Consider the following 20,970-nt stretch of genomic DNA (forward strand, 5'->3'; position numbering starts at 1 on the left):
TGCCGATAGCCGGATGTTCCGAAACCCCTATGTTCCAAAAACGTTATGTTCTGAAACCCCTTGTCAACACAAGGTTGGAGTTCAAAGCCAAAGCGACAAACGGCGGTTATGTCATCATCAACAACTATGACAGCGGGACTGCAAGTCCTAACCCCCGCCAGTATTACACAGGGTCAGAGATCATCCACACGACCCACTTCACCTATGACCTCCGTGACCCCGTCCACTGCTCGATTGCCAGCAGTTGTTCCTCCAAACTCATCGAGGTCGGTCCTCCGTACACCAAAAATGTGAGTCCGGCAACATCATATATTTTCTATACCGTGGTCAGGCAAATTGTCAATATATTTAACTATGCAATAAAATAAGACTTACATGCTGGTAATGTGCAATTTGAAAAGAATGTTGTTCGAGTGTTGTTATGTCCAATAGTTGTAAAGAAATATATGAAATGTTAATGATGGAATACCTTTCCTAAAATGTAATTTATCGGTTTCTCTGGCCAGAAACAACTTACTATTCATAATCTATTGGTAATTAGATTTGATCTACCTAATAACCATATCTTCTTAACGAAAAGCTGATCATCTATCAATATCACAGTCCGGTGTAGTGTAACTCAAAACATCTGACTGGATTGCGTTATTGGTGTGGTAACGTTTAGAAAAAAAGACAATCAAACTGCCTTGTCTCTTACAGGGCCAAATCCAGCTACGCTGGCCGGGCTGGAGTGACGAAGGCTCGGGTGTGGGTCGGTATGAGTACGCGGTGTACAAACTGCAGCCGTACGGGGAGGTACTGGGCATGAGGTCGGTCACTCCCATCATGTCAGGGTCTCAGAACGTGTCAGGAGGAGCAGGGATGGTAGATGTGGTACTGAGTGAACCAGGTACACGAATCATATTCAAGTATGTATATTACGTGGTACGTGATATACTACCTCAGATGATTGTTATCATATAATATTAGAAAGCTAAAATTGAATGACAACAAAAGCCTATAATGCAATAAATGTTGGACTTTCTAGTAACTTTAAACAACACATGTACTGTCAGATCTTTTTGCCATTATTTCTTGTCATCTACAGCGCTATCCTCTGAGCGCAACCTACAGCTGTTTTGATAGATCCAGGTTAAGATCGACATATCTCAACTTATCGCATGCGTTATCATGCGTCACCTTAGCTGAGGATGAGTTCTTTACCTCTTACTTCTCCCAGGTACGTACTGCTTTGTACTGACGGTTGATGACGTTGCGGGGAACAACCAGCGCGCCAGGAGGTTCTTGATCTACGATGACGTCAACAATGTGACGGTGGACGCGCACCAGCCTCTGTGGGCGGACAGCGCAGCCGCGAACACGAGTCGTCTCTGGCAGACTGACCTACAGGACTCACTGGGGACCGGGACGAAGGTTGGTGAGGGAAAGAAGGAAGGAATGGATAGATGAAAGACTATAAATATTGTTAAATGAAAGGATGAATGCATGTGGGCTTTTCTAGCAATAAAGTGTTCAAACAGTGTAAGAGAACCTTAAACATTAGCACACTTTAGTAGCCGCATGACACCCTATTCTTTATTGGTTATGGGGCTAGGATCAGATACTATTAACATATGTTAATAAAGTTTGTGATCCCATTTTGCTTTTGTAAATGTAGGTTTCACTGAAGTGGCCCGGACGATACCGGAACCTGTTCCATCATCAGCACAAACTCCTGGCTGACATAGAGCCGTACGATCCGCCGATTGCAGCAGGGTACGAGGAAGTCAGCGGTCTTCCCCCTCAGCAAAGGTAACGTCTCACAATAACAGTCAGTGCTAAACAATACAACACAGTATTATGACACTACACAATACTATGCAATACTAAACTGTATTAAACTATACTAAACTATACTATATGGTCATAGTACACAGTGACTTTGTGCTATTAGAAAAGAAATAGAATAAAACAAGTCTTTCACTAAAAGTAAAACAACAGTGAACGTATTCATTTAGTGAGGTTTCTCAACAATGTATATAAACTTGAGTTTCAAAACCCCATGCCTTCATCTTCTGTTGTTGCATCGTCAGAATTAGTTCAGTCAGCACCTGTAAGTCATGTTTTCTCTGTGTCTTGTTTCTAAGATCGCGGCAGGCCATTCCCAACATGTATGGCATCATAAAAGTCGAGACTTTCATCGCCGTGGATCACGAGGGTGGACGGACCATCATGACTCCTTCAAACACCTGGACAATGGTGCCTGACGTCGCGGTAAGTTGAAAATGAAAATAGCAACAATAATGACAAAAATATGCATTGTTACAGAGGTCAATGCCTGTTCATTGCTGTTTCTGTAGTAGGATTTTGGAGATACACCGATAGGGGTTGTTAGTCACCAACCAGTATTGTTGGATTTTTTTGTTGGAATTTTTAAAACTAAATTGCCAGAGCACATCGGGGTTGACCAACTCGCCTCGGAACATACCCTTACAGAAATATTACGTCGGCAGTGTTTCAAAAGTGTCTAGAAGTCGGTATGGGCCCCAGTATATGGTCTCTGAAGATATCATCGGTACCCATGTATATCTAAAACAGATATTTTCTTCCTGCTCAGGCTGAGGGAGTTGATTTGGACATCCCCAGAGTTGACGGTGACTCCGTTCGACTTTGGCTACGAGCCTATGACGTCATGGATAACTTTGTTCAAGAAGAGGTCCTGTTACACGTGGACTCCTCCCCGCCTGTGGTCAAGAACTTCTGGCTGAACAGACATGGAGTACCAGCTCTGGCCGTGCACCACTCATCTGACCTGTACACGATGAGGTGCTTTTAAATAAGTTTTATAAAGAGAAGCTTGTGTATTATGCAGTGATACAAAACCTTTCCAGGAAAAGATATAAACCATGGCACAAAAATATTGTTTCTGAAGTCAAGGGATTCAAGAAACTTCATTTTTTCCTTAAGCCTTTGATCTGGGCAAAATTTAGTTCTGTGATTGATTCGCGCTGAAATTAGATGGCAGCCATATCTATGTGAAAAGCCGAAAGCCCGAAAAAATGATTTTCATTTTCAGTAGGCCTTATGAGAAACATGCGGTAAAGTTTTGCTCAGTATACCACATACTGACTATTGGGCTATTTCTTTTGCAATACAGTTCATATCTATTGACTGTACATGTTAGTGTTACAGATGAATAAATATAGTAATCTACCACTAACAGGTTTGAGTTCGAGGCATTTGATGATCACAGCGGTCTGCACAACATCCACTGGAGTCTTCAGGACCTCCTCAACAGCTCCACTGTACACGGGGAGGGGCAGGTCGCAGTCAGGAGGCCGTCTGTAAGCTTGCTTGTTGATTTATTTCTTTGTATAACATGAGCAATCATTATGCCTGATGGCATAAAAACACAAGTTCTATTCATGTTATTTATTGGATATAAGCTGTGTAAAGAACCCGGATGATTACATCTAGCTTCTTAACTTTTTGATCAACCTACCCTTATCCCCCTCACTACCTCTCTCTTTCACTCTTATCTCTCTCTTAGTCCCATAGTTCATTAGGATATCAAAAAAGTCTCAATGTCTTTTAACCCTGTACGAACTACTTTAAAATCCAATAACCATCAAATTGCAGATTAATTCTAAAGAGCTTTAGAAACTTCAAGTTTGACGTTTATGAAATATTTCACTAATGCATAACTGCAGACCAATGCTCTTGAAAACAAAAACCTCTTGCTTATATTCTGCGCCAATGCCCAGGTTCTCCATCCAGAGTGCGACCCGCCTCTCTGCGCCTGCATCCCGAAGGACAGCGAGTGTTACTTTCGGGACTACGAGATCGCGCCCGACCTCAGCAAGATGGACATCCCTGTGGGGTCACATGATCATGATTACGTCTTCGTCGTCACGGTAACCAACAACGCCATGCTGGTGACGACGGTCACGTTTCAGGTAAGCATTTTCAGTATTTGCAATTTCTGCTAAGAGTATAATCAGTATCAAGGAAATGATAGATAACACTGATAATCATTATCTATAAATCATTATGTGAAGATTAGTCTTCAAATTAAGAAATAACGTTTTTGCATTTCTTACATGCTATTCCTTTTTTGTCTCAGCTAGTGAATCTGAACATTATTCATTCGGTAGACTATTTAGTAATATTTTATTTTTTGTCCTGCCCTAGCATTAATGTTTGTGCTTTCAAAATAACCAGTCGCCATCTTAGATCTATGTGCCCACCAACATGGCGACTGAATAATTGTATTCATAAGCCGTGATGTCATCATTCACACCCCGGGTCTGCCACTTCAGGTGACGGTGGATGAGAGCCCTCCCACCACGGGTCACGTGCAGGACGCGCTGCCGGGACAGAGGGACCTGGACTTCCAACAGGTAGTCTATTACATAGTCTGTATTCTGTACTTTTCCAAAAAGGTTGTATTAGTCTAAATGTACGTTCAATCATGCATATCTTGTTTATTCAAAATATAATAAAGGTCTGTTCATTGCTTTCGATAATAGGCCATAACGACATCCATGTGACTATGTTTATCTATCCAAAAGCAATATAATCAAAGTCAGCTAGTCACTAAGTACTCTGGAGTCTGTGCAATATCTACACACTTCAGACATCCAGTGGCCAATGATTAATCAAACATTTCGTCAAACTGGAACAACAGGACCTGCAGCTCCACGCCTGGTGGGACGGTTTCTTCGACCGAGAGAGCGGTGTGGACTTCTACCAGTACGCCTTCGCCAACAGGTGTCTGGGGGAAGACGAGTTTGGTATCCCACAGCCACAACAAGTTAGACATTTGTCACAGTCAAAAGTCTTTTAGTGTGATGCAACCATCTGTGGCCGTGTGCATGCGAAGCTTGTATGTTACACTGCATGTATGTCGGTTATACCATTTCAGATAAAGACACTGACAATTTCTCGACCGTTATCGATAGAATAAAAGTTTGTCCATACAGGCCCCCTACGTATACGTAGAGAGCTTGGAAGCATTAGAAAAATATTAATTGTCTCAGAGAGACTATCAGTATCAATGGTATCTGAAATATTGGCATCCTATTTCGTTCTGGTGAGTTACCATTACCAATGTCATGATTTGAATGTCGGTAGTTGCTTTGCTTATTTGTAAACAGAATGTCTTCAGAAGCTTCGGATGAATTGTAGTCGGTATGTGCCCCTGGAAATTAACTCCAGTTGTTTGTATCATTGTTTGTGAATGTAGGTAGCTCAAGTTCTACAAGGTTGTTACTTATGATACTCATCATATGATATTGTTGTGGTTTTCAGATACACAACACTACAGGAAAGTTCGGTTCGTGGACGGCACCTGTAGCTGGTACGTACTTCTGTACCGTTGTCGCGTTCAACCCCGCCCTGATGCCGTCCCAGCCGGCCTGCTCTGACGGCATCACCGTGGACGCGTCCCCGCCTTCCGTCCGCCACGTCAAACTCACGGGATTTCACGCGAGGCCTGAGCTGGTGATCGATGGTGGAGGAAACGTGTGGATCGTAAACAAGAATGGTGAGCGAGAGGCTGTGACTAACCCACCAGAGAGTTGTAGGTACGTACGGCAAAAAACTTGAGTTTACATTATATACTTTCCTTAAGGGGCGATTATATGGCTTTAGTACCAATTTTTTTCACATGAACACTTTTACTAAAGAATTTCTTAGCCTTGCTACAAGAATTAGCAAACCCAAATGTCATATGTAAAATGATACTAGTATCTTAAAGACGAGCCATGATAAGTAGAGCATTGTCATGTATTTAGGAAAATCTTAAATTGTCACAATGTGTTCACTTTTTACTCGGATGCTGTAGTGCTATAATGTAAATAAAATCCCATTTCGCTATAATGTAAATAAAATCCCATTTCGCAGGGGGCGCTGTTTTATGTAGTCATCCGGGCAACGAACAGAGCTCTTATTTCAACTTCGAAGGTATCTAAACTTCATTGTGTAATCTACAAGTTAAATACATGTTGGGATAAACTAAAGCACGTTTTCTGGCTTCTCTATTTGTCTGCCATTCTACACAACCTTAGCACTTAGAAAATGCCATTCCCCCCGAACATGTAAATAAAGATAATAAGTATTTTACATCTTAGCAGCCTATGTCAACATTTTTTTATCGTCACTTAACCTTGATACAGTGAAGTCATTTGTAGTAAAACTAGCAATGTAAACCTGCAAGTGAATTTTGCAATTAGTCATTAACAATACCTGCAATACAAAGTATATTTAACATTCTCAATGATCTCCAATTGTTTGAACAATAGTATAAATTTTTACATGGTGGACGTTTATACTACAGGTGTTTGGCCCTGTTACTGTTGACGTCACACCACCGGTCATCGCAACACAGATCAACGTAACGCACACAACATTCAACGGTGAAGACTTCCTGGTCGCCACGTGGTCGGAAGGATCAATCTATGATACTGAAGATCTGATGGAGCTACAACTGGAAGTGGCCGCTGGTGAGTTTAGTCCATCATTCAATGAATATAATAATGTCAGTATTGTCATAATCATCATTTTAAGTCTTATTCTTATTAAAACAGCTTTTAGGCACACATTACGCAGAGTTTGAAACATTTTGTACCCATCTTAGGTCACTCTCTAGGAGGTACAGAGTTGTCTGCGTTTGCACCCGTTAAGTCTTTTCTTGAGTCGCACACTCTATGCCCCACCACATCCTGTGTGGCCCTTCCCGTGAGTCAGTTTGAGTGGCATCTCCATGGCGACCAGGTCTATTACGTCACATTGAGGGTAACGAACTCTGCCGGTCTGACGTCATCTCTGACGTCGACGCCATATCACCACAACGTAGAGCTGCCGTCTGTGGGAGCGGTTTTTGAGTTGGCAGAGGCAGGGACAACAGATACACTACGGGTGAGCATCATCAATGACCTCTTGCCACTTGTAAAATATAAACTACTAGTAACCCTATAGAATAAAAGTCCTGACAGAATAAAGACACCACAATAAGCTAGTTTACAGATTACGACGGCGGAGAATACGCCATCACAGTTGTTTCTTATAATGCTAACCTATTGTGTGTGTTTATTTCAGCATCCTCCGGACATTGACCACCAGACTAGCCAATCAGAGATCCGGTGCCGTTGGTTCGGCTTTGCGCATGCGTACCATGACATCAGCTACCTTGCCGCTGTTGGTAGTGCTCCAGAGTTGGATGACGTGGCGCCTTTAGAGCTCATCGGATCGTCTACATCACATGTCTTCACTGGACTCAGTCTCCAACATTTTCAGGTTAGACTGATCACTTTACAATTGTATACTCTTGTTCTTCGAAAAGACTCCAAGTGCTATTTCACAACTAATTTGAAGATCCCTAAGAAATATAGATGTTAAAATTGATATTTTCTTTCCAGTGTAGTTACTTCTTACAAATTTGAAACAATGTGAACAGAAAAATACAATTGTCACTTTGGAATTCTAAGACTGAATTTTCTAAGATCAAGAAGTCAACAAACCTCAGGTATTTTAGATTCATGGAACGTAACACTGGTATGTGTATGACTTTATCATTACTCTTCAAATTGACTGAGCTTGTTTTGAATAACAGAGATGTGTCTTTCTGTATATAGAGGTATTACGTCACCGTGGTGGCAAGAACAGAGGCGGGTGAAGTGAACACCACGTCAGACGGGGTGGCGGTGCTGCCCCTGGACGGGGAGTTAGCCGGAGCCACAGTGTCTGATGGGTCCTGCTACACTCCTGGTGAGTACGATGCTCTCTTCTGATGAAATGTTACCCTAGATTTACCACTGATCACACGAAGTTTATCTGCCCTTAGCTAATCCATTGATCTGTATAGATCTGCCTTACAGTGTATCACTAGCAGATCTTTTTTTGCAGACAGACAATTAATTCTGAAAATCTAACTCCATGCATGTTTAAAACTATTGAGTGACTCCTCCAGAAGGCATCAACAGGTTTTGTATCTGTATCTTTATATCCGGTATAACCACTCTTCAGCACAACACAAGTTTCTTTGTTTATTTGAGGATTTACGTAATGAATATAAGAATATGTGGTCTAGCCGTCTTTTTCTAATCTACTTTTTTAAGTTCTGTTCAAGGAGTCACTGTTAACACACCATACGTCCGCGCCATTCCCCGGGTCCTGTGCGGATGACGTTGACTTCCAGACTTCAACGACCACTGTGCACACCTTCTGGAACATTCCAGAATCAATGAAAGACTTCGTGTCGTACGTCTACTGGACTCTGGAGAGGGAGCAGTCCGTCGGGGGGTGCTAAGATCATGCTCTTTTGTTTTGTTTCGCATAAAGATACCATTACTTACAACTATGAAAGTTATCCCTTCCATAATTGATGTGAAAAATCTTCTCCTTTACTGAGATAACTATATAACAGTTACTATTGAAAAATCAGTCCCTTTATCATAGAACTGTAGCCTAATCAGCACCAAGGACAGGGTTGCCTATAAGATATTATGTGAGTATATCATGATATGTCATGATGGTTTTGAGGTATCGTATGCTTAGAGGCAAGTTGTAGATTGAAGTTCTAAGAAAAAATTGCGCTTTAAGTGTAATGATATAAAGAATCATTTTAATTAGTAGTTTCCAATCGTCATATGACTTATAGAATTATATCATAGCATCTTTTATTGTTTTATACTTCTGGCACGACATATAGAACAGCGTCTTTTGTCATTTGTACCTCCAGCACAACTTGGGAGTCAGTTAGAACAATACAAGACGCTCCAAACACCGGTTTCCTCGTGACTACGGAGTTACAACTATCACCAGGCGGGCACTATCGTTCCACGCTTCAGTTCTGCCACCAAGATGGCTGCTTCCAACCCACGGTGTCCGACGGATTCTGGGTAACACCACAACCACCGGTGCCGAACGAAATCAACAGTATAAACTATAACGAAGCGAACATGTCGCTGTCTTTTTCATGGAACGAGTTCGTCACCATAGAGTTGACAGGGAATGAGGCGCTGCAGACGATGGCCATGGGTGGCTATGAGTGGACTCTCTCTGTGACTGGGAAGGAGAGCTCGGCCCTGGGAACGGTCCTGTATCCATGGCAACTTATCGTGGACTTGACAAGATCAGGACAAAATGTGAGCAAATCTGTGTTTGAATTGTAGAACAAGCTGATGGCTGTACCTCATAGATTGATATTTTCAGACATGTACAGATCTTCAACCACGCATGCATACTTATTATACAGTGACCAATTCATAGCTTAAACAACAGTTACTAAAGAGTATCTTTAACCCTGCAATAACACAAAAACACCATGCATGTCTGAGCTACAACAAAGTACACAAATATGGTAAACAGAGAATATTGCTATGATACAGACTTGCTTGATATGAAAATTAAGATCACTGGAATTATTATTAGCTCTATCTATTTTCCAAGTTTTAAGATAAATTGTGTCCATGGCGGGCCATGGTGTATGAACCCCAATTCCTCTACAACAGGTAACTGCTACTGTGGCCCTCCCCAACCGCCTGGAGTTCACCACCTGTATACATCTCCTCCTCCGTGGAAGTAACAAGGCGGGACTTTATTCCGTGACGTCACGGGAAATTCACGACTGCAACGATCCCGGGTCCGTCAACATCCGGGACCCTGTTGTCTTTGACGCCGTCCCGGATTTTAACGCCACGCTGGCAGAAGAAAGGTGAGGCATGAACCATCAATACATACATAATCTAGCACTCACAATAATCGCATGTAAGCTCTGGGCCTAAATAAAAAGTCAGTTCTTAGAGCTTTGCAATTAGACCTTTGTTCAAACCTTGATAGGTGTTCATATTTTTGCAAAATGACAAACGAAATCGATTTTGGGCCCTCCTTTTGAACTTCAAATACTTCTGAATCATTCTCATTATTTTCAAACAATTCCCGATCAAAACATGTCAGATTTTTCAATTGGTAATATGATTTACCTTAAAGTTTGCTCCTTAACAAATCGCCAATTAAATGTCTTTCCCCTACAGCGGCATCTCATTATCCACGAACCATTTCTGGACGGTCCCAGACGAGGACTTCACTCGTTCCCGGGACACCCTGGCGGCCGCCTGGCCCTCCCTGAGACACGGGGACTACTACTGGAAGGTTCTCTCCGCAGATTCCATCGAGCGCTGGTCATTCCACAGACACGGGAACGAGATCAACTATCACTCCTTCCGCTGTGACGAACCAGAAACGCTTAGATGCGGTCAAACGAAGGTAAGGAAACCTGACACATAAGATAAAAAGACATTGGAGCGTAAAGTTTTTCTGACACAACTAGTTCTCCACCTGCCCACATCTGTAGCAATTCAGCTGTTTCATCAGTTTGGTTGTGCCAAATGAACATTACTTGTATTTTCAAATGACAGACAGACAATGCTTTTGATTTAGACAGTGTTTAAGATAATAACCTCAATATACTGCATTGTCCTTATTTCCTAATGCATGCTCTGCTTTGTGTTGGTAAGTTGATGAAATAGATTTTCATAAAAAGGTTCATGTCCCCTGAAACTACAACATTACTGTTTTCTCGCCAAAAGTTTAGATCCAGAATCATCTGGCATTGAAATAAAAAAAAGGACTTTAAAACGATTTGCATTGAAAAGAATCATTGCCTATAACAAAGCTGTTGTTGTTTCCTCCAGGATAATTTTGTAAACGTGCGAGGGCTAGAGTTGCAGAACGGCCAGCGTTACTTCGTCTGCGTGTTTGCCGAGGAGACGATGCTGGAGTTTGAGAAGTTCCAACAGGTTGCAGAAGAAGTTTCCGTATGTTCCAACGGAATCGTGATGGACACAGAGCCCCCCGTTCCTGGAAAAGTGCATGCTGGATGGGGAAACGAAAACTACCAGGTTTGAAGTTATATTTTCGTTTAGTCCTTCATTTCTTCTTCATTCTTTTCTTTATTCACCCATTCAATGATTCATTAGTAATTTCTCTATTTTTCATTCATTCATTCATTCATTCATTCATTAATTTGTTCATTCAGTCTTTCATTAATCCATCAAGCTATTCATCTGTTACTCCATTATTTGTATAATGTTATATAGAGTATCTTAAGTAGGTAATTTAAGTATAACTGAGTGTTCAGCACTAAGGAGGAGTATGCATGCGTGTGTGTGTGTGTGTGTGTGTGTCTCTGTGTGTGTGTGTTTGTGTAGATGGTGTTCAGCACTATGGACAGGTATACAGATGTGTATAGATGGTGTTCAGCACCAAGGATAGGTATGCAGGGGTGTGTGGATGGTGTTCAGCACTAAGGTTAGGTATGCCTATGTGTGTAGATGGTGGTCAGCACCAAGGATAGGTATGCAAGTGTGTACATGGTGTTCAGCACCAAGGACAGGTATGCAGTTGTGTTCAGATGATGTTCAGCACTAATTAAAGGTACGCAGGTGTGTGTAGATGGTTTTCAATATTAAGGACAGGTATGTTAAGTGTGTGCGAATTGCCTTTACAGGACAGGTACGCAAAGTGTGTGTAGGTAGATAGCGTTCAGGACAAGATGCGGGATGGTGTCCAGCACTAAGGACGGGTAGCCAAATGTGTGTAGATGGTGTTTATAATGTATTTGGTCTAGGCAGATGCTACAACTTAGATTTACTCATCTTGTTTCATTAATTTTTTTTGCAGACATCTACCACGGAGTTGCCGGTTGTCTGGGAGTCGTTCAGAGACGTGGAAGTTCACAGGAATACAGGACATCAGCACTCTGGGGTCATAAAATACGAGTATGCCATCGGTATGTCAAATAATTTCCAAATTCCCACTTTTCTTATGTTATGATTACCAACTGGCCTGACTAAATCAAGCTTCTATCAACCATTCAACTAGTCAGCCCCTGAAAGCTTGATGGCCAACATCGTCAAGCCAGGAGAGTTTGAAACATCCTATTTCTGTTGATTTCTGCAAAATGTGCTGTCTGTTGCCATGGTAGCAACTGATTTCCATAGTGACAGAATCCTGAGCTCCTGTTGGGCTAATTTCCGTAGTGATGAAGAATCTTGAGCTCTTATAGGTAGTTCTGGGAATGAAAATATTTCTCTCGAGTGAGGAGGTGAAGAGCTTGTGTAATGCTTAGGTCACATTTCCAAAGCGGGGCCCGGTCGGGCAGCTTGCGGGAACGAAAAGTATAATATAAAATAAAACAAAGGACACAAAACGTAAGAAATCTACTCCTAACTAGAAATTGTGTAATTTCTTGATATGCATACTTTATTTTTCGTTTTCGCAAACATCCCGACCGGGCCCCGGCTGGGAAATGTGACCCTAGCATAACACAGGCTAATTACCTACAATGGTGTCTTTACATGCCATGCCATGCTTAACTATGGCTTGCAAACCCAATAGATGAATAGACAGACAAACAAAAATTTTCTATGTCTTTCCAGGGACATCACCAGGAGTAATGGACGTCCGTCAGTTTGTAGATGTTGGGCTGACCAATCACGCTGTCGCTCGTGGGTTGCTGCTTCAGAGTGGGCACACCTACTACGTCACTGTGAGAGGTATGTAAAGCTTGGATCCTCAGTCCTTTAACCTTTGACTCTCTGAAGTAGCAGTTTGGCACCCAATTCAATATTGATTGCAGAGTTAGGCAGCAGGGAGAAGTTTAACTTGGCCATTTGTAGGACAGAGACACCTAGACGCAGTGTAACTAAGTAAAACCAGCTTTGCCATTGCCTTATTCAGTGGATTACCAACCTTAGCCAAAGAAAACTATTCAATGACATTTCAATTGTGAATTTACATGCAAGCACCCTATTATACCAACAGATGACACAAAATTTAATACTAGTACTAACAATAGTTTCCTTCCTTTATTTCATGATGGTGTTAGATTTTCATTTAAAATGTATTTTCCAGCAACTGACCATGTTGGGCTTCAAGCCACGGCGACGTCAGCAGGGTTAACAATCGACACGACTCCCCCTTCTGTCACAAACACACGGGTAGATGTGGGAGGGCGCTACCTCATGTCTACTGACATCGTTTCAGTCAACTGGGACGGGTTGTTCTTTGATCTGGAGAGTGGTAAGTTCTACTCCGAATCAGATATAAAGAAATAAAAGAGCAATCGAAGCTGGCAATAGTAATATGTGAGGTCTGTCTGAGATATGTCATGCGACTCTGAATCCATCTATGTTTTTATCTAGAATGCAGTTACAGTTCGACAGTTAATGCAATTACATGTACACCAAATACATGTTAAGTTCCTTTCTCTGTGTTCGTAATAGTGTACAAAATTTAATGATACTATATCTCATGTAGATCACATGTAGTCACATTAGAAAAATTGTTATTGATTGCTTCGTCTGTGACATATTCTATTTAAATTTCAGTCATCCTTGAGATATAAAGGAATGTCATTCAGTGTAAAAAAAAACTTTGTCATTTCTGCCATTAGGAGTGAAAGAGTATGCGTGGTGTATCGGATCCCAGCCTGGCCATGATGACGTCATGCCGTATGCTGATGTCGGTCCGGAGGAGCAGGCGTCGTCCGACCCCAGCAGCAGTCTGGGGCTTCTGGAGGGACACGCGTACTTTGTGACAGCCAAGGTGCAGTAAATGTTCACTCAGTCTAGAGTATTGGAGTATAGCTTTTAGTGCAACCAGAGTCCTAAACTCTTCTAGAACAATTTAGAACCATCTATTGAACTGTCGAGATCTAGATATCCCTGTTTAGAAGATACACGTAGAAGGTTATGCTTTGGGTGCCATTTGTTTGCTTGCAAATACTAGTAGCTTTGCTCAATACGATATTGATAAGAAGTTCTCTATCAACTCTAGTGTTGGTTACCATATGGTGAGTAAATGTATAAGTAGTCATATTTTATATCAAAACTTCAGTTGTTCATGTATTTGTAAACTAAGTATGAATGATTTTCGGGTTGTGCATAGCCGATTTATTTAAGAAAAGCGATTTCATTTTGGGAATCTTGTAACATAATATTTCCTTTCCCAGGCTACCAACTGGGCCGGTCTGGTGACCACAGCCTCGTCCTGGGGGTTTGTAGTGGAAGCGTCGCCACCTCTGCCTGGGTTTGTCCATGATGGTGGACAGCATGACATAGACTATCAGGTAAAAGATCATTACTAATAGTAACACTCATATTCTTTTAAGCAAAATCAGTTTAGGAAAGTATTTTCTTTAAAGCCAAGCAAGATCTCCTAATTCCTTCAGTTTGTCTTTAATTTCTTCCTTTTTTTCTATCCTCCATTCCGATCCATTAGCCTGTCTTCCTGCCTTCATTCAACCAATTGTTTCTTTTTTCTTTATTTCTTTATCTTTTCCATTATAATTTATCCATTCCTTCATCTCTTTCTTCCCTTCTTCCCTCAGTCTTTCTTTATGATACCTTAAAAAAAATAGGTCCTGGCAACAAAATACATTCAATTGACAAACTTGTGTTTATTTTGTACAGCACGACCTGTCCACCATCAGTTCTTCGTGGGGTGGTTTCCTTGAGCCTCACACTGACATCGCCGAGTACTTGTGGATGGTCGGCACGTGCTCGGGTTGTGATGACGTCATGGAAGAACAACATGTCGGACTCATGACTGGTAAAGAAGAAATCGAACCCACTATAATAAAAGCTTAGCTTTCGCTATTAGCATAGATTATAAATAAATGGTAATTAGAATGCATTACAGATATTCTACTATCATGATACCATATTCATGTCTTTGTAATTTTTTTTCGGGCCGTAATTTTGCAAAATAGCTGTTGCTAACCTCTAAACTACATGTACAAAAACCAGCCGAATATCTTCTTAAGTTAATATTAGAGTTTTGTTCCATCTTTTTGTCTTGGCGAATGTGTAGAGGCCAGCGCCACTGACCTGAACCTCCAGCCTAGGGTGAGGTACATCGTCACGGTGACAGCCTGTAACACCGCGGGCCTCTGTACCACCGTCAGCTCAGATGGGGTCATCCCGGACACCTCACCTCCTCTGGCAGGGGTCGTTCTAGATGGGAGCAGCGATGGTGATATCCAGTACCAGGCATCCAGGTCCAGCTTGTTGTTCTCTTATGGTGTTGAAGAACATATGATATGATAATCAAAGCTGAGATTTCCACTTATCAAATCTGTTTGATGCTGAGGGTTGTCTTTATGAAACGGGTTCAGTTAAATCTGATACATGACTTACAGAAACATATACTATTATTGAGTGAAGGGATCCTGGAAATCTATATTGCCCCACCCATCTTCCGTCCTGTTTGAGTGAAGGTTTGCAAATCATAGAGAATAATGTATTAATAGAGTTGAAGATGGCGTGGAAAAAAGGACCAAGTCTAGATCTTGCGTTCTACATATTTCTAGCAGTAGTATAGAATGCAGTTGGTATCTCGAATTAACAATGTAAGATATATCCTACTTTATTTCAAAAGGACAATAATACGAGCCCACTGGTTCAACTTCCATGACCCCCACACCGGGATCTCCCATTACGAGTGGAGGGTGGGTACGAGTGCAGGTGCTGATGATATCCTGCCCTCCACCCGGCTGCACCTCACGGAGCAAGCCTTCATCTCCGGCTTGGACCCGCCGCTGCCTCTGGGGGTTCAGCTGTTCGTCACCATAAGGACTTACAATAGGGCAGGTGGGTGGGATGGCAATGCGTTTAACATTATAAATAGCTCCTCCTAAAGTTCATCCTAAAGTAAATTTATTTCTATCTATCCAAAGGCATCTACATACCAGTGCTCAATTATAGTTGCCTCTATGAAAATGGAGGTATTATGTTTGGAAACCAAAAGGTCAAGGTCGATTTTGGTACTCCTGGTGGCCGGCCTTGGTACTGCAGCTGAACCTCCGGTTTTTCCTTTTTCTTCTGTTCGAGGACATGTTCTACGATAAGTTGCGCTATACTCAGTTACTGAAATGTAAGATAGACAAATTGCCACTTAATGAATAGAACTTGCATCCCCGAAAATGAAAATGGAAGTCCAAGAACTCTGAGCTGTCTTGACAGAACAGAAGTGTAGTTTCGATACATTTTATCACTTAACATACGAAGATTATTCATTGATAGAACTTTTTTCTCAATATGGTCTTCTGTTGTTGCGCCATACAAATAGGTCTTTGGGTTGAGAGGTTGTCTAATGGGTTCACTGTAGACAACACCCCACCTTTACTGGCTACCAACCCGACAGTCGACTCCACCCTCGGCTCTGTTGAACCCAATACCCAGGTAATGTTTCAGATATCAACTTTGGTGAATGAAATGTCTACACCAATTTGACATCCTTGTCATATAGATTTATGGCATGTTGAAAAATGTCGCCCAAAATGTAAGAATAAAAATAGTTTTCAAGCTGAAAGCTATGACATAAACTACATCAACATACATTAGCATAACATTTGAAATGTTTCTTTTACGTATAACATTAAGCTCAAAGGCAATTCAATTTTCCATAAATCTAGATTTCTCATTAAGTGTCATTGAGCGGACAAACTTGATGTGACAACTGTTATCTATTTTGTATATATAACAAACAAACATTTCCTTGCAGGTTTGGAGAGACACCTTGAGAGCCACGTGGGACTTTGCTGACCAGGAGAGCCCGCTACTGTACCATGTAGTCAGCCTGTACACCCACCACCGGTCAGACCTGGTCACAGAACCGGTCCGGTTGCCAGGAGACGCCGACAGCCACGCCTTCTCCAACCTGACCTTACACGACGGAGACACCTACTACGTCAAAGTCACGGCGTGTAACGCGGCCATGCTGTGCACAACAAGGGATTCACCAGGACACATGGTATGTGGGAAATTGCATATTTAGCGACTATGTTTGAAGTTGCCTGGAAGCAAGACCCTCAATATTCATTAAAGCTAGCTAATATTTTGTTTAAGACAATATGCTCCGCGCGACGGCAAAGTCATGACTTGTCACCAGGACACACGGTATGTTGTAAAATTTATGAAAGGGCGTAGAGACTAGTAGAGACTGGTGTGAAAATGTCAATTTCCTGGGAGCAAGGCTTCAACTTGATCAAATTTGTAAAAAAAGATAAAGGGGGCACCCCCTAGTTTATTTTGGGTCTCAATTCGAGTTTGCACACCCCTAAGTCTAGCGACCGTCTCTTCCAGGAAATACTTCTGAGCCAAAACAACTGTGAATGGGAATGAAGGCTATCCCTCTAGCTACAAGAAAACCCGAGTTTCGGTTTCTTCAACCTTTGTAATTTTAGTAGATATAAGAGGGAAAAAGTATTTTTCCGTCAAAAATGAGGCGCAAAATTTGGCATTTTCCCGTGGAACTAAATACATCACAAAATTTTTTGACACGAAAATGACTGTTAGTGTCAGAAAGAGAAAACTCCAAGGTATAATCAAGCCCATTATAAAGAAAATCCTACCACTGTGATTTTCACAATAACCCGACGCGCGAGGTAATGCAACACGGCCAAAAGAACGCAACAAAGGTCAATCTGGGTCAAAGAGGCAGTTTACCTTCAACGCGTATGGATATCCGGAAGTAAGGCTCGGATCGAAACGCAATTTCAACCCAAAACACACCAATTCATACGCTTTTCGGCCATGTTAGTATCTAATGTCAGTTCGAAGCACATTTTGAGAAATGTGAACTCAAACCCAGGCCCTCGAAACCCTTTCGTCCCTTTTTTGTCGCGGACTACCATGGACCACTGTCGCGGAAGAACTGGTGCGTGCACCGATAACGTTCACACTCTCTTGTACTCCTTTCTTATACGAGGTTGTTCTACGAGATGGTATTGTATTTCCAAGGAAAGTCAGACATGTTGTTACCTATTACTCCACCAAACACGCACTGGACCGAAGTCTTAGCATCATCCTAGCTTCCCAATAGCTTTAATCTTAACTTTTTTTAGCTAGCCCTGAGCTCTATTTGTGGCTATATTTTATTCTTAAGAACATCATTGAACAAACTAACCGACTAACGAATTCCTCCTCACAGATGGACTCCTCACATCCAACAGTCGGCACCTTCGCCGTCGCCACTGATCACGTGACACAGCTTGGACGTGACGTGGACGGTCACATGACGTACTGGCAGACCGCTGGCTCAACCGGACCCCACCTTCGTCTGGCCTGGCTGGGATTCTCTGACCCACACAGCGGGATAGACCACTACCTGGTCACTGTGGGGACGTCCTATAGTGGTACAGACCTCACTATGGTAAGATAGGATGGGTTGGCTACAATGCTCTACAAGGTGTTTTCAGTAGTGTAACATATGCATGTTGTTGGTAGGTTAAAAACAAAGATGCAAGTCCATTAGAAATGATCTTAACAGTTTTAATATAACTGTGTGTGGTTCAAATCTCATATAAACAATACAGAATGTATTACATACATCTTTAGTGCTGATATTTTGTCCTTGGTACTTAATGGGTTGCAAAGTAATATTGAGAAGGTTAAGGAGGTGAGGTCTGCCATGTGACATTGCACTGCTATGTACATATGTTTCAATGTTAAACTTTTTAACAAAGATTATAATGATTGTCTTTGATAAGATCACCATCAATCATCTCCTTCTCTTCTCAGGCTGGTCCTGTACGAATAAACCACACCGGCAGTTTTGAGTCATCAGGAGAAGGCAGGGTTCAGCTGGGGACTGTTACGGTCAACAGGGACTTGGTGCCTGGAGAGAGGATCTATATTTCCTTATGGGCAGTTAATTCCGTGAGTAACGTCCCATCTCTCAGGTCAATCACGGCTTGTGACAGGTCGGGGTACATACGCTACAATTTGGGGTACATACGCTACAGGTCGGGGTACATACGCTACGGTCGGCGTACATAAGCTACTGGTCGGGGTACGTACGCTACAAGTTGGGGTACATACGCTACAGGTCGGGGTACATACGCTACGGTCGGGGTAATACGCTACAGGTCTGGGTACATACGCTACAGGTCGGGGTACATACGCTACAGGTCGGAGTACATACGCTACAGGTCGGGGTACATACGCTACAAGTCGGGGAACATACGCTACATGTCGGGGTACATACACTACATGTCGGGGTACATACGCTACAAGTAGGGGAACATACGCTACAGGTAGGGATACATAGTATTACGCTACAGGTCGGGGTACATACGCTACAGGTCGGAGTACATACACTACATGTCGGGGTACATACGCTACAAGTAGGGGAACATACGCTACAGGTAGGGATACATAGTATTACGCTACAGGTCGGGGTACATACGCTACAGGTCCAAATAGATTTTTGAATACGGACCTTTCAAACTACTTTGGCGACGTAAAGCTGACCAAAGTTGACAGTTTCGCCGCTCATTCTTAAGCATTATAGGCCAATGACACAGGTCCAAAAATCAATATCTTTACTAGAATTTGCAAACATTCAAACAATAGGGCACTTGGTAGGTATTGGGGGAATGAGGCCGCTTAAATTTTCTTATTCATGGTTGCGGAGATATAGCTGACCAAAGTTGACAGTTTCGCCGCTCATACTTAAGCATTATAGGCCAATAACACAGGTCCAAAATTCGGTGCATACGCTAAGAGTCGGGGTACTTACACTACATGTCCTGGTAAATACACCACATGTCGGGGTACATACGCTACAGGTTGGGATATACATACGCTACAGGTCGGGGAACATACGCTACAGGTCGGGGTACAGACGCTACTGGTCGGGGTACATACGCTAAAAGTTCGGGTTAATAGGCTACAAGTCGGGGTATATACGCTACAAGTAGGGGTACATACGCTACAGGTCGGGGTACATACGCTACAAGTCGGGGTACATACGCTACAAGTCTCGGTACATATGCTACAAGTCTCGGTACATACGCTACGGTTGGGGAACATCCGCTACAGGTCGGGGTACAGACGCTAAGGCCGGGGTACATACGCTACAATTCGGAATAGATTTTCGAATACGGACCTTTCAAACTACTTTTGCTACGTAAAGCTAACCAAAGTTGACAGTTTCGCCGCCCATACTTAAGCATTATAGGCCAATGACACAGGTCCAAAATTCGGTGCATACGCTAAGAGTCGGCGTACTTACACTACATGTCCTGGTAAATACACCACATGTCGGGGTACATACGCTATATATTGGAGTACATACACTACAGGTCGGGGTACATACGTTACGGGTCAGGGTACATACGATACAGGTGGGGGTTCATACACTACAGGTCAGGTTACATACGCTACTTGTCGGGGTACATACGCTACAAGTTGGGGTTCATACGCTACAAGTCAGGGTACATACGCTTCAAGTCGGGGTACATACGCTACAGGTCGGGGTACATACGCTACAGGTCGAGGAACATACGCTACAAGATGGGGAACATAAGCTACAAGTCGGGGTACATACGCTACAAGTCGGGGTACATACGTTACAAGTCGGGGAACATACGCTACAGGTCGGGGTACATACGCTATAGGTCGGGGTACATACGCTACAAGATGGGGTACATACGCTACACGTTGGGGTACATACGCTACAGGTCGGGGTACATACGCTACGGTCGGGGGACATACGCTACAGGTCGGGGTACATACGCTACAAGTCGGAGTACATACGCTACAGGTCGGGGTAGATACGCTGCAGGTCTTGGTACATACGAAGGAGGTCGGGGTACGTACGCTACAAGTCGGGGTACATACGCTACAAGTCGGGGTACATACGCTACAGGTCGGGGTACATACGCTTCAATATTGGGTACATACGCTACAGGTCGGGGTACATACGCTTCAGGTCGGGGTACATACGCTACAGGTCGGGTACATACGCTACAGGTCGGGTACATACGCTACAAGTAGGGGTACACACGCTACAAGTCGGGTAAATACGCTACGGTCGGCGTACATACACTACTGGTTGGGGTACACACGCTACAAATTGGGGTACATACGCTACAAGTCGTTGTACATACACTACAAGTCGGGGTACAAACGCTACAAGTCGGGG

The 20,970-nt window shown here is 42.7% G+C and overlaps 1 protein-coding gene across 1 annotated transcript in view; it reads left to right on the forward strand.

The window, feature by feature from the left end:
* The window catches only part of LOC136444322 (uncharacterized), a 44,309-nt gene that overhangs the window by 13,120 nt on the left and 10,219 nt on the right, over positions 1-20,970 (forward strand). Inside the window, exons 11-43 of the mRNA XM_066441833.1 lie at positions 74-290; positions 700-889; positions 1,220-1,413; positions 1,658-1,791; positions 2,127-2,253; positions 2,597-2,805; positions 3,203-3,323; positions 3,744-3,935; positions 4,299-4,379; positions 4,667-4,792; positions 5,290-5,568; positions 5,884-5,943; positions 6,317-6,482; positions 6,617-6,897; positions 7,078-7,275; positions 7,614-7,746; positions 8,097-8,280; positions 8,720-9,125; positions 9,492-9,694; positions 10,014-10,245; positions 10,674-10,880; positions 11,662-11,770; positions 12,420-12,536; positions 12,895-13,062; positions 13,436-13,587; positions 13,994-14,110; positions 14,454-14,592; positions 14,854-15,040; positions 15,421-15,632; positions 16,111-16,223; positions 16,546-16,794; positions 17,974-18,195; positions 18,564-18,701. Coding sequence (XP_066297930.1) covers positions 74-290; positions 700-889; positions 1,220-1,413; positions 1,658-1,791; positions 2,127-2,253; positions 2,597-2,805; positions 3,203-3,323; positions 3,744-3,935; positions 4,299-4,379; positions 4,667-4,792; positions 5,290-5,568; positions 5,884-5,943; positions 6,317-6,482; positions 6,617-6,897; positions 7,078-7,275; positions 7,614-7,746; positions 8,097-8,280; positions 8,720-9,125; positions 9,492-9,694; positions 10,014-10,245; positions 10,674-10,880; positions 11,662-11,770; positions 12,420-12,536; positions 12,895-13,062; positions 13,436-13,587; positions 13,994-14,110; positions 14,454-14,592; positions 14,854-15,040; positions 15,421-15,632; positions 16,111-16,223; positions 16,546-16,794; positions 17,974-18,195; positions 18,564-18,701 — 5,863 coding nt within the window. The remainder of the gene's footprint in view (positions 1-73; positions 291-699; positions 890-1,219; positions 1,414-1,657; positions 1,792-2,126; positions 2,254-2,596; positions 2,806-3,202; positions 3,324-3,743; positions 3,936-4,298; positions 4,380-4,666; positions 4,793-5,289; positions 5,569-5,883; positions 5,944-6,316; positions 6,483-6,616; positions 6,898-7,077; positions 7,276-7,613; positions 7,747-8,096; positions 8,281-8,719; positions 9,126-9,491; positions 9,695-10,013; positions 10,246-10,673; positions 10,881-11,661; positions 11,771-12,419; positions 12,537-12,894; positions 13,063-13,435; positions 13,588-13,993; positions 14,111-14,453; positions 14,593-14,853; positions 15,041-15,420; positions 15,633-16,110; positions 16,224-16,545; positions 16,795-17,973; positions 18,196-18,563; positions 18,702-20,970) is intronic.

This window comes from Branchiostoma lanceolatum, chromosome 11 (genome assembly GCF_035083965.1).
Source record: "Branchiostoma lanceolatum isolate klBraLanc5 chromosome 11, klBraLanc5.hap2, whole genome shotgun sequence".
In the NCBI taxonomy this organism is placed as follows: Eukaryota; Metazoa; Chordata; class Leptocardii; order Amphioxiformes; family Branchiostomatidae; genus Branchiostoma; species Branchiostoma lanceolatum.